Here is a 13,986-nt window from a genome sequence, read left to right as displayed (position 1 = left end):
TTGCTATCGAGTCATAACTGACATACAGGGTAAGATGACAGAAGTTTTCTAAAGGTTTCCTGTTTGTAGATAGCTAATATTTCTTTTTGTGTCTGTATTTTTATGAATTCATAGTTTAGGAAAGGCTGCAGCTTCATTAACATGGAAATGTAGTATTTTGAAAAGCTTTATAATGTTTGTCTGTGGTGAGTTTTTGCTGATTTTGATAGTAAATAATATCCACAGTTAATTAAAAGAAGAATAGATCTTGTGAAATAGTCTGAACCTTGAAGAAACCCTTAAACCTTTTCTGTGAGCAGAACTCAATATATATTGTATTTAAAAATTTTAGCAGCATCTTCTCAAAACAAACTGTTATCATTGTGTCTTCATTATTTCTTCCTGTAGGCTTTTCCAGCAAATGCAGTGACAGTTTTTGTGTACTGCAGCTCGGTGACAGTGTTCTTCACGGTAATAAAGGTGATCAGCTACCGTTTGCACCTTATGTTTGATAAAGGCGAAGTAATTCAACAAAAGCTCTCAAGAAAAAATGGAAGGCAATGTAAAGATACAGAGGTTCAAAAAGGAGAAGCGGTTCAGTCCTCAAATTGTAGGTAAGGTTTTCATTGCCTTGCTGGCGCATTATGTAAAATGGGTGAGTTTGCACCATGGTCCTGCACAGCAGAAATGTCTGTTGAGTGCAAGAAAACTCCTTACAGTTTTATGAAGAATGACACTTTTAAAAACCTGCTTAGTGCTTTTATACTGGGTAGCTGAAACATTCTTGTAGTGGAGCAGGCCGAGCTGCACCTGATTCGGAGGTCAGGCAGCAGCTGGGCACCGTGAAGGTGGTAGAGGAGATATGTACTGGTGATCTGTGCTACCAGATCCTGAAGAGAACCTGGAAGAAGTTTTCTGGGGATGCCTTAAAAGCTTGGTCTTTCCACTTCCTGCTGTGCTTACTTGCTGGGAAGAGGCAAAGAAGTGGCACGCACCTGTTGGCAAAGAAGATGCTTTAATAATGTGGCTTTGGAAGCCCGACCTTGTGTTGCCTTTGTGTGCTTGTAGCAACTTCCCTCTCAGATCACACCTAGATGTGAAGTTGCTTTTCCCCCTTATGTATTTTCCCCCTTATTGTGACTGCTTACGATGCTTCTGTGGTCCTGTTCATGAGGAAAGCTTTTGTTTCTCAGGGGCATTTGGGAGGTAGTTGTAGCTTCTCTATGGAGGAGCCAAGTACTATTAGTCTTTGCTGCATATAATCAATAAGGCTGCTTCCAGGCGGTGATGGTATTAAAGGTAAAAACAGTAGTGGGATGAAGACTAGTACTGACATTTTTCAGATTTGTGTATTGGTAGAATGTTCTGCTATACACTCCTGGGAATAAATGGAGACCTTTCCTGCTGGTTTTTCAAGCTTGAGTCATACAAACAAATGAAGCTGGCAAGTGGCTTTCAGTGATCCCAAGTGTTATGACAAATGTGAAAAATGCTGAAATAAGGTACATCTAAAAGTGATAGAAGCATAGAAATGTCCAAAGCAAACTTAAATTGAGTAGCTTTGTTAAAACTACCAGTCAAGCTTCAACAGAGAGCTCTGTATAAAAGAACTTACTTAGGGTATTTTTGGGTGTATTTGCAGTTGCTACTGCTAGTTCTGTGCCAGCTAAGTAGTATCAAGATAGTTTGTGTTCCTCTGTGCTACTGTTCTTCCATGTCTTTACACATGCACATCTGTGCTACACTCCTGGCAGTGATGTTGCTGGGAGAGTCAAGGTCTGCCTGCATTGAGACCCTTCTGAGAAATGCCTCTGTGTGTCACTAACCATACAACATTTCTGTTTTAGATGGGGTTATGCCTTTCAGACTGTTTTGGCTGAGAAGTAAAGGTAGAATAAGTTAAAAGTTGCATGTTAAATCACGTGACTCTTCCTCCCAGGTTGATTTGTGTATGCAGAACAATCCATTATTTTGTACTCAGTCAGAAAATAAAGACCTTAATATTATTTTGACTACATGGATGACAGAATTTTTTAAACAGACTTTGGTAGCTGGCAAGTTGGTTGAACAAGTTTTTGAAGCTAGTTAACTACAAAGTATTGTGGAAAGAAGATTGAGACCCCCAGATAAATAATTTTATAGCTTAGATACAGCTTTAGAGTTTTAAAAACAAGTTTTTGGTGAAAAAAACAAATGAACCCCATGAACAAATGGAAAAGCCCAGCCTCACGTTTTTTGACGTTTCACTGTGGTGTTTTTCTGGGTTGTTGTTTTTTTATTGACTGAATTTTTGTTGTGCTATACCTGAGAAAGAGAATATTTGTAGGTCCTCAATAGTAAACCTTGTCCAAAAATACCTGCTTATATCCATAGAAAAGCCAGTAGAAAATATGCATAAAAGGAGTTTTTGGATAGTTTAGTGTATCCACAAAGGAACTGATCAATAAATTGCCTTACAGTATATGAAGTTAGTAATGGCTGTATACTTTGTTTGCCTAGATCAGAGCAAAAATTTTATTTTGTGGTTTAATGATTATATTAGTACTCTCTGTCTTGCATTTCAAGTAGTTGTTTTATGGGAGGTTTCCAAATAAAAAGGCAGTTAGATAAGCCCTGTGTACACAAGGATTTACAAAGCCAAAGTTGTGAAAAGAATAGCATTTGATTGTCTCATGTCTAAGGAAAAGCCCCAAATAGCCTTTTCTGCCAATAAATGTGGCAGGCTAAATGGCATTATATACTCATAGGGAAATTGAAGAGATGTCATTGTATTTCTCATAGCTCTACTTCTGAAGACACCATAATCATTTTAGATTGAGGGGTTTTTATTCTTTTATTTTTATCAAGTTGTCTTGGTGAGGAAGGAAGTGCAGAAAAGCATTACAGTATTTTTACAGCCCTGGGCTTTTATCATTGGAGGGGAAAGAAGTGCTCTTACTTCATTGTGCTGTGCTACTTCTTCCCATTTTGTTCTTATTCTTCAACTACTTCCCAAAACTCACTGTGATGCCTCGTGGTAAGAAGCATTTCTTTATCTTTCATTTGCTTTCACTTCAGCAATAACTCGGGGGATCATGTCGTCGGTGAGACCAGCCCAAATGACTCTACCCAAACAATTCCTGACAGTTCCAGAGCGCAGGCTCCGCACTCGCAGGACTCACCTGGAGCCACGGTTAGTATGTGCACCTCTCCAGCAGTGTCCTCACCTCGTGCAGTCCACAGCTCACCACACACAGTTTTGTGTTGCCAGCTACTGCTTGCTTGTAACATGGGTCTGCTCCAAGGAGGAGGGGTCATTCCGTGCATCTACTTGACTGCTGCCAGTCAACCTTGTCCTAAAGGTTTGGCTTTGTAGAGCTGAAACTGTCCTACATAATGCTGCACTTCTTAGGAGGGCTCTCTCTGCTCTGTAGATAGCAAGGGGCCTTTGTAAATCTTGCCAAGAGCAACTAGCTTTTGTGGCTGCTTTGAGAGAAGGAAGAGAGGCTAATGCAATCAGCATTATTTTGTTGCCTCTGAAGGGATCTGCTCCTGGAGCATTAATAATTTGGTTTTGTGTAACTGGACTTATGCTTATAAAATGAACCAAAAACATCTCTTGAGTATTTAAACGGAGCATAAAAGCCATTTAAATCTAGGAGATGTCTACAGGAGGTTAAAAGTACATGTATGTGCACTCAATGCCATTGGCCGTGCTTAATAAATTAAAGATATATGAAATGATGAAGGTGATGTATGTAAATGTTATGAAAGAAAAAATAGGAAACACTCATGATAAATTGAAGAAATTTTCAAAAAATTAAGAAACAGAATAACACTGTCTGTGTAATCTTAAGCTACTCCCCTTGCATACTGTGATAACATCTTTAATTATGTGATGCCATGCTATTTTTTTCTACAGGACTCCTGCCTCAGTCAGTGCAGAGGATGGTTAGTGATTTCTGAATAAGTGGCTATTTGATACTTCATTCTGTCTTTGTATTCCTCCACACCCACCCTTTATCCCTATTTACTACAAATTATTCAAATCCTGGTCTGAATCAGAGCTATTTCTTCATTTCCTGGAGTGTTTTTACCTTTTTGTAGCATTTGTATGATTCACAGACATTAATAGTTCTTTTGGTTTGATTTTTGTTTTTTTTATGAGGTAAAATATTTTTCACCTTGTTTCTGTCCTACTCTCCAGTATTCTGGTATTTGTCCATTCTGCAAACCTATGTCTTCCTGGGATCTCATCCTAGTCTCCCACTTCCAAACATGTAGGTTGGGTCTTGTCAAACCAAGTCTCCTGTTCTTGCTGCCAGGATACCACCATGAAATTTTAGAAAATAATAATTATTTCCTCTTGGTTTTGGTGCCTGTCAGTCAGAAAAGAGCCACAGTAATTTTTTTCAATGTCTTGTTCTTAATTATGCACTTGGGCTGTCGAATTTGAGCTCCTGAAGTGTTCCTCTGGGGTATTGTGTTTTGTTTTGAGCTCCCCAGTTAGTTCCCATGCACACTGACCTTCTGATGAGAATCCAGCAGAGGCCACCAAGGTGATTGAGGATGATGTGTAAGGACAGGCAGATGGGATGTTTTAGCCTTTGTAAGGCTAACATCTTTTGTAAGAGTAGAAGAAGAGCTTACTGCTGTCTTCAGCTTTCTAATAGTAAGATAGACAGCAGACTGAGCACTCTCTTCTCAGAGGTGCCCTGTGACAGGATAAGAAACAGTTGCAGCCATGGAAAGCTACAGTTAGATCAATTACATTTAATGTCTTTTGTGTGGGGTTGTTTTGTTTGTTTGGTGGTTGGTTTCGTGTTTTTTTTTTTTCCCCTACCAAGTGAGTGGTCAAATACTGGAAGAGGTTTTCCAGAGAAGTTGTGAAATCTCCTTCTTTGGAGATTTTTCAAAACTCTGTTGGAGATGGCCCTGAGCAACCTGTTCAAACTGTACCTGCTTTGGGTGTGTGTGTATGGCAGAGGGGATTTGATGACCTTCAAAGCTTTCTTGGAATCTAAATTATTCTATATTAATTTAATGTCTCTGTCTTCTAGTTTTCCATTGAGGAATATTTACCAATGCTAGAGACCAGACTTTTCATTCTAGTGCTTCGGAAACACATAGCTGTAAAAGTGGAACAAATGAACACATTCCATTCCTTAATGATTAAAAAAAATGTATCTGGATTAGGCACTGCAAATTTTTTTTTTTTTAGAGGACATCTTCCTTTTCTTTCCCCTCCCCAAACATCACACACAATTGCAGTGATTCAATTTGGAGCATGACTGTTCTATAACCATCTCTCTCACCCACCCCTTGCATTTTGTGCAAGGTACGTGTTCAAATTTCAGTGATGTTAAGCAGCTTACCAATGCTGTAATTAACCTTTGATTAGATAGCTATTGATAGCTACATTGATAGATGTTTTTTTCCCAACAGAATTTAATAAGTGACCATGTTAATCTTGTGTGTTTCTTTTCATTTTTTTAGGACCTGCCAACACGGGAAACTATTGAAGATCTTAGAGGTATTTTAAAAGCTTTATAAATCCCCTTAAACTGTTGTTTAATCATTGCTTGGCACAAAAAGTAATGGCACAGAGGACACCATGGCAGGTTCTGTTGTGCCTCCTGAGTTGAAGAGCCAGAACTAAATTTCAAGGGTGTTCTAACAGGCTAAGCTTTCTCAGCTGTCAGCCAAGCTTTTTGGGATGCAACCTTTTGAGGGTTGTGTGAATAGCTCTCCCCATTTTGATACAGGGAGATGAAAAAGCCTTGTCCCACATTCTTGGGAAGCTCTGTGCTTCTGTAAAGCATTAAACTAGGAACCTAATACTTGGATTGCATCTTGGAGCCTTTAAACATCTGACTGTGGACTTCTGTTGTGGTTGTCAACCTTGAACTCTGTATTGTATATTCCAGTACACCTTACATTGCCTACAGTTCCAGTGTTTGAGATGTCTTAATATTTTAAATATTACTTCCTTTTAGTTAAAGCTGATCACCATATCCTATGTGGCCATTTAGGAATTGCAGAAAGTGATTCAGCAAACCTGCAGCATTGGCTTATTCTTTCTTTCATCTCTCCCTAAGTAGGGATAGTTCTATAAAACATTTTGATTTTGAAACTAGCTGTTTCTTCAGCTGTTTTGATTATTTAAATAGACATGCTGCTACACTTGTTCTGACTTGGAAGGGTTCTATCTTGCTTTTGTAGTATTTCATATGCAGCTAACAAAAAAACTTCTGTGCTTTGGAACTGTTTTAATCAGCTACATCATCTGTGCTTCCTTTGCTCTGCTCTGGATCAGATTTTGTTGGTTAAAGATCATACTTGAATAATGCTTAGTGGTCATGTTTGTGAGACCTAATGCCCACATGTTTTTTCTTAGGTATTACGGTACTAGAAGACCAGGCTACACCACGAGTTTCATCTACCTCACCCTGTATCAAAGCAGATATATTACCTGTTTCTACAACATCTGGTTCAGGTGCCACTACATCAGCAATAGCAACAAAACCAGCTGCTATGGAAACATTTCCTGGTGATGGAGTAAATGAAAAAGGAGTGAATGGACAGCCTTGTGGACACTATGGATCCCAAGATATTCTTGTGGACAGAGACGTAGCTAAAAACTTCTCCAATATTTCTTCATCACAAGGTGATATTTTAAGGACTGGAGTTTCTTCAGAGCCATGGGACAGTGAAAATTCAGTTATTTCAGACCATTTAAGTAATCCTAAAAGCTACAAAAGAGAGAAATTGCCAGATGGATCACTACAGACGGGCTTTACCAGTAACTGCCCACAGTGCAATGCCATTGCAACCAAAGAGCACGAGCACATGGAAAGTTCTTTAAATGCTGGTAATAGCCATGAGGACCTTGATTGCTCAGACAGTGAGACTGCTGTTGAAGTTGTGGACAATTCTCTTCCTGCAGACCAGTTGTGTGAGCCCATTAAAATTGTTATCACAATGAGTACTACCCCAAACACCACCCTCAGTGATCTACCAGGCTCTGTCCACTTACAGGCCCTGGAAAGTGAGAGAACAAGCTCAGCCCTTGACTCTGGTGTAGTTAGAGCAGGCTGGTCAAGTCAGCAAACTAATGAACAGCTCAGAATTCCTGTTATCACGTTTGACCTGTCTGATGACAGTAAAGCTAAGCCTTGCTCAGAAGTTAGTGAAAGTGACAGAGCTCCAGAAATGTTGAGGGCAGAGCTGTCATCCAACCAATGCTCTGGCTATGAATCGGGTGATGCAGTAAAGGAGCACAGCAACCCAGCAAATACACCTCCAGAAACTAACACTTGTTCAGATCCAAATCAGGAAAATGCTTTGGAAAATGTCCAGACTGTGGATTTAAGTTCTAAGGAGGAGCTGCATAACCTAGACCCGCAGTCCTGTAGAACTGCTCATGAAAAGAGGCACATGCGGGTGTTGAGTGTAGACAGCGGGACAGATGTGCTTTTAAGTAAGAATTTCATGGAGGTATCTGACAAAGAAAAGACCTTACCAACCTCTAAATCAGATCTAGAAGCTAAAGAAGGACAGATGCCCAATGAATCTAACTTCCTAGAATTTGTCTCCCTCTTGGAATCCATTAATACCTCAAAGATGAAGACATCTAATCAATCCACTGTCAAAATGGAGACGACAAAGGAAAATGGGCTTGTTGGAGGTATTATGCATGGCTTACAATTCTTTTGGAATAAAGATTTTATGAAGAGTTTGATTACTTACAGCAGCTTAGCTGGATATCTGCAGTAGGACAATTCCCAGAGGAAGACTGGTTTTGTTAATGGGGCCATAGTAGGGCTGGACTTGGTGTGACAAAGTGGTTTAGTGAAAGTATGTGACAGTGCCAGCTGCAGTTTTTAAATATTTTTAGCTTCTTGAAGAAAACTGTTTTTCTTCTTGTAGGAAACCTAGTGATAAGCTTAGTAGGTGTCTGTTATGTATCTAGTATTCTGTACTAAAATAGTGTGCCTGGATTGTTGAAATACCAAAAGTATCTTGCAAAAATGCATATAGCTACAGCATTACACCTGCCCTTGCACATCTTATGAGGTTCATGTTGAGGAGTTGTCTCTGTGCCTCTAAGTATGAAAGCTGGAATTGTCAGTGGAGATGGTTCAACTTTTAGCTAATGTATGGGTGCACACATATCTGTATTTCTAAATTTCCTGAATGGTTGTGGGTTGGCTTATAATTAAAAAGAAAAGGCAAAAATCATGTATTTGTTCTCAATAGGTGAGAGTTTTGATTTTCAGTCACTTAAAATTAATATACTTGCATTTTAAGGAAAAAAGTTTGGTGGCTGTTTTCAGTGAAAGTCCCCAGTGTTTTAATGAAAAATAATATATTCCCATGCAAGTTTCCATTTAATCGAGGGCTTTTACTTAAAGCAAAATCAATCAGCTCATTTAAAAACCTATATGCAGTACAATTTATAGCTCCTGTATAGAAATGCCTGGTTTTATTCAGCATTCTCATTGCTGTCACTGAACTCTGTGCCCGTTTTCTGTTGGGAAGGACTGTTGTTCATAGTGTCTCTAGCAGCCCTCTAGGCAAAACTGGTAGGGCCATTTAATGAGATACCCTGCGGTGGAGGCAGCTGCAATCTCAGGGTACTTCCCCAAGTGGTCAGTGCAATCAGATTAGAAGATCTGAGTCAAAGTGAAATAAGACAACCTGTGTCTTCCCCTTCTCCGAAATATTTGTTTTACCTTAGATCCTATAATAAGCTGTTTTAAGAAAGCCTAAGAGGATGCAGTCTCAATACTTAGTTTGCGTGGAAGAACTAGAAGAACAGCTTGGCACTCCTATTTTGCCTGCTCCCTGTTCCACTAGCTCATTCCTGCAAGAACCTTCCATTACATGAAAAATGCCCAACTGACTTAAAAGCTTTTTTAAAAACCATTGTGAAATGTGTACTTTTATCTTGTTTAGAAAAATAAGTAGATTTATCTTCTCAGTATGTCGTTTTCTTTTTGACTTGTTTACCTTTCACACTGTCTTTCTTTAAGTCTGTCCTATCCAATGTATTACACCCCTATCTCATTCCATCTTTCGCTTGGGTCCATTTTTTCTTCCACTTTTTCTAATTCTGTGCCTTTCCTTCCTCAGTCATCCCTTCTCAATTTAGGCACTCCCCTCCTGTGCCACCTCCTAATTTGTCTTCCTCTTTATATTGGTACTCTCTCTTCTTCCCAGCAATCCTCACTGTTGCTGTTTTGGGCTTTCCCACTCTAATGAGCCCACCTGAAGCTGTTGCCTCACCACAGCTTGCATTCACTTCTCCTGTACTTACCCTCCTATCCATTCCTTTGTCAAATTTTGCTCTTCCTGTACCTGCTGCCTTTCTTCTGGTGTATCTTAGTCATCTCTCCTGCCTTCTCAGACTGTTTATTATTCAGTGCAGTTTCTGTCCTTCTCGGTCGAGCTTATTACCCTGCCCAGCTGGCTCCAGTTTGTGCTCTGGTTGCCCAAGACAAATGCTGAGCAAGCCCTGCTTCTCACCTGAGCCTGCTGAGCCCTGATGGATTCCTGGGGTGCAGAGTCACCTGCCTGCACAACAGCACACAGCAACATGAGGGGTGCAGCAAGCAGATTGTGATTTTTTTCTGTTCCTCAACCATAAAAAGGAACATTTACACGAAAACTGTACTTCTGAGTGATGTGACTTAGCTGGAAAAGAGAATTTCAGAGGTAAATTTAAATGAAAATTAAAAAAGAGAGAGTGTAGCTAATCTAGAAAGGTCTTTCAGACAAGTACCCTCAAATAATATGAACGTGGACGGTTGCTGCATAAAAGAAAGAAATGGATGATCAGAATTAGTCAGACTCAGATTCCACAGTGACCAAAAAAACCCCCAAACCCCAGCCCCAAAACTTATTAATGTGTTACTGTGCTTTAGATCTGGCAAACAAGATTCTTCTTATACAAGATCATGAGGAAACAGAAGAATTCTGTTGTTCCCTCAAACCAAGCTCTTATTTAGTGACTTGAACTGAATTTCATAGAATCATGGAATAGTTTTTTTTGGAAGAGACCTTAAAGATCATCTAGTTTCAAACCCCTATTTCAAACCCACTATTCCGGGTTGCTCCAAGCTCTGTGCAACTTGGCCTTGAGCACTTCTAGGGATGGGACATCTACAGCTTCTCTGGGCAACCTGTTTTGGTGCCTCACCACCCTCACAGTAAAGAATTTCTTCCTAATATCTATTCTAAATCTTCCTATTTCTATTTTCTTTTTGTGAGATAGTGAAGTTGAGCTGCATATGTGTGTAATTAAGTGTCTTCAGCAAGTGTCACCCTTAAACAGACAAGGAACGACTGGAAAGGGGGTGCCCTGCAGGAGTGGGGATGGCAGCTGTTGATTCTGCACCTTGAACTGGTGCTGTGGGAAAAAGGAGATTCAATCTGAACTCCTTGAGCTTGGGAGAGGTAGTTCAAAGGCAGTTATTTTTAAGAGCAAGTAGGCTTTGTTTTCTAGCCTAGTCAGAACGTGCTGTTTGCTAAAATAAATTACTGTCATTACTGGCAGCTTCCCCACAGCAAGACTGAGTTTTAGGAATAAGAAAGCCTTTAATTTATTTACAACCTTGCAATTGCAAATATGCTTTAACAATGCAGCATCTTGGAACAGATCTGAATAAACATTATTCCCACATTAGAGTGGTTGTTAAGAAAAGTGTGTGTGTGGGAATACTGAGTCAAGTTATGCACCAGTTGTTTTGAGGGAGGAGGTTGGTTCTGTTTGGTTTTTGTTCCTTTTAACCTTGCAAACCGTCTAATTGGCAAAGTTAGTAATAGATGTCTGGTCCAAATGAGCATGAAATGCACCCCAGAAAGGTTTTTTATTAGGCAATGTGAGAAACTTGGCAAATGCCTTGAAAGCTGGATATTCAGAGCTGTGCAAAAGAAAGCTGGTATTTTGCATAATTTGTGGAACGTGGGGAAATGTGCTCATCAGAACAGTCTGGAAAGTGAGTGAATGTTGCGGATGGGTCTTTGTTATGGGTGGTCCCTCATAGAACTTGTGTGTTCTGTGGAAGTAGGACAGTTATCATCCTGACCACATAAGCCTTCACCAATAGACAGCTTGGTAAAATTCAGTATGAGAAAGTGAAAACCTTGCTTTACACTACTAAGGGTCCCAGATTTAATCTGTTAAAATATAGGATATAAAAGCTCTAACAGCAGTTCTATAGCCACTCTACCTCTTCTAGATTGTGAGAAAATATCACTGACACTGTTGCTAAAACTCACTTTCAGACCAGTGTCCTTTCAGTTCTGAATTACACTTGTACCACCTGCTTGATGAAAGTGTGTTGTAGGGCAACTGTAAATTTTTTTCAGTGTTTGGAAAGTGTAAGGAAATCTGGGTTTATTGGCTTGCTTTGGGTCCCTCTGATGTGTCTTGAACCAAGTAAGAGCAGTTGTTCATCAGACTTATGCAGGGCAAACCCTCCTGTATGTCCCCTTTGGCGCAGCTGGCTTTTAATCTAGGGCAGGCAGTACTATCACCCAGGGAGCAAAGCCTGCTGTGGGAGTGGTGGGGACTGGCGCGGGAGAAACTAAACCAGGACTGCATGGCCTGAATTTAGATGTTTTGCAGGCTCTTTTTAGAAAAGGTACTCATCATTCTGGGCAGTGCACAAACCACAGCCTCGAGTGAGTTGTTCTGGATCCCAAGCAATTACCCTTCTCCTATAAAAAACTAAACCATATTCCTGTGGGTATTTTTAGACTTTTTTTTTTTTTTTTTCCCTTGCATGTGAGGAGGAGGACTATCACGTGCCATATAGTCATGGGGAAGAAGGATCTTGTGCATTGAGTCACTGGTGCAGTTGACAGCTGTGGTGGGAAGTGACAGCACGTGATTTTGCTGGCAGGTGGGTAGCACCTAGGAAATAAAGCCCTGCCTGGTGCTAGCTCATCTCTGAGCAGCTGTGTATCATCCCTAACTCTTGTGCCAGAGAGGCACCACACAGCATGTGGTGCCCCTCTTTCGATGTGGAGGAACTGGTGTGCAGAACTCAGTTCTCTAAATCTGATGCTTAATGGGTAAGGCTTGACAGGTTGAAATTTTAAGATTTCAGGCTTTAAATCGAAGAGCTAATAGCATGTATGATGACAAGTCTGACATCTGCAAAGAAAATACAAAGTGATTTCAGAGGTCTGTATTCTCATGTAATTGGTAGGTATAATGATTAGGCTACTTACTCCTAGCTCTGCTGCTGACAGAGGAGATTGTTTTGAGCAAGTCACTTCCTGTAGCTGGTACAATGCCTATTGCTAGTTTTTCCTGTTGCTTCAGGATTAATGTGGTAATCCTCATTAATGGATAATGCCATGTGCTTCTTCTGTGTCCATGCTGAAATCTTGTAGCAATTCTTGGACAGTGTGGTATTCCCTGGGCACTCCCATTGTTTGGTGGATGACCAGCTTAAATGTCACTTGTTTTTTTTAATGTATTTGTGGCATAATAGACAAATTTGGGTAGAGAATAAAGTGCATAAACTAGATGTTTCTGCTAAAGCAGCTGGTGAAGAAAGGATTAGGAATGTCTTTAGGATTTATACTCCACATATATGAATAGCACAGTTCACAGCTTGTAGAACTTTTGTTTCATGCTGGTACTAACAAAAGCATAGAGTGATTTGAAATCAATTCTCTGTGGCTGAACAGGCAACAAATATCTTTTAAAGTGAAAATTTCTGTTTTGGAGCATAATGTTGTTGAAGAAAGTGGATTCTGTAGCAAAGCAATTAATGAACAGAAGAGAGACAGGCTTAATTAGCTTAATTCTGCTTGCCCAGATTTCAAACCAGATGGTGTTTGATATTATGACAGCAGTGGCATTTTATCATACAGGAGTGAGTGATGAAGGTTGGGATAGGGATATGTAAGTAAAAGATGAGGAAGAAGGTTTGGAAGACTCTGTTAAGGGGTCACAAATAGTAAAAATGTTTTGGAGAAAAGTTACAGAGAAATAAAATTTCATTCTAATTACCTAATAGTAAGGCAACTTTAAGGTTGAGATACACTGATAGTTGGTTATTGTGATTACTGCATCATAGAATTATAGAATGGTTTCGGTTGGAAGGGACCTTAATAAAGATCATCTAGTTCCAACCCCCCTCTGCCCTGGGCAGGGACACCTTCCACTAGACCAGGTTGCTCAGAGTCCCATCCAACCTGGCCTTGAACACCTCCAGGAATGAGGCATCCATAACTTCCCAGGGCAACTGTACCAGTTCCTCACCACTCTCACAGTGAAGAATTTCTTTCAAATATCCACTCTAAACCTGCCCTCTTTCAGTGTAAAGACATTCTTCTTTGTTTTATTGTTGCACACTCTTGTAAAAAGTCCCTCTTCAGATTTCTTGTGGTCTCTCTTCAGATACTGGAAGGCTGCAATAAGTTCTCCCTGGAACCTTCCCTAGGCTGAAATCTCAGCCAACTCTCTCACCTTTTCCTTGCAGGAGAGAGGTTCCATCCCTCTGATCATCTTGGTGGCCCTCCTCTGGACTCACTGTTTTTACATACGTACAAAGGCTGTTCCATTTCAACTTCAAAATTGTTCTCAGCCTCCTCCTAGAGTAGAACAGGGGTTTGTCTATAAAGATGATTTGGGATGTTTAGAATCTGTTCTATAAGTGAAAAAGTTAACATGGCAAAAGAAATTATGGTACTTTAACTGCTTTTAAATTAGGAGCTCATTTGTCAGCACTGGGATGGTATACTTGTAAGTAATGTTGCCATCCTGTTAAAAGTCTTTGGTGCAGACAAAAATGTTTACATAAAGTATTTTATGGATGACTTATTAGGATTGTTCCTCTTGGTAAATATTTTACCAGGATAACTTAAGTTTATGTCTTATGCTCTATCAAAATATGAAAATGGTGTACAGACCAAAACTTGGCTGTTTGTGCAGGACTCTTCTGAGTCACCCTGCCCCAAGACTGATTTAGCCATGAGTCCTGATAGTTACACCTCACATGTCTGAGT

The 13,986-nt window shown here is 40.0% G+C and overlaps 1 protein-coding gene across 1 annotated transcript in view; it reads left to right on the top strand.

Annotated features, from left to right (window-relative positions):
- The window catches only part of PCNX2 (pecanex 2), a 151,250-nt gene that overhangs the window by 5,858 nt on the left and 131,406 nt on the right, over nucleotides 1-13,986 (top strand). The window contains exons 2-5 of the mRNA XM_069010280.1: nucleotides 388-593; nucleotides 3,037-3,151; nucleotides 5,455-5,491; nucleotides 6,356-7,645. Coding sequence (XP_068866381.1) covers nucleotides 388-593; nucleotides 3,037-3,151; nucleotides 5,455-5,491; nucleotides 6,356-7,645 — 1,648 coding nt within the window. The remainder of the gene's footprint in view (nucleotides 1-387; nucleotides 594-3,036; nucleotides 3,152-5,454; nucleotides 5,492-6,355; nucleotides 7,646-13,986) is intronic.

The sequence above is a fragment of the Aphelocoma coerulescens genome, chromosome 3, assembly GCF_041296385.1.
Source record: "Aphelocoma coerulescens isolate FSJ_1873_10779 chromosome 3, UR_Acoe_1.0, whole genome shotgun sequence".
Lineage (NCBI taxonomy): Eukaryota > Metazoa > Chordata > Aves > Passeriformes > Corvidae > Aphelocoma > Aphelocoma coerulescens.
Note: the sequence above shows the minus strand (reverse complement) of the source record. Positions and strands in the feature narration are given on the sequence as shown.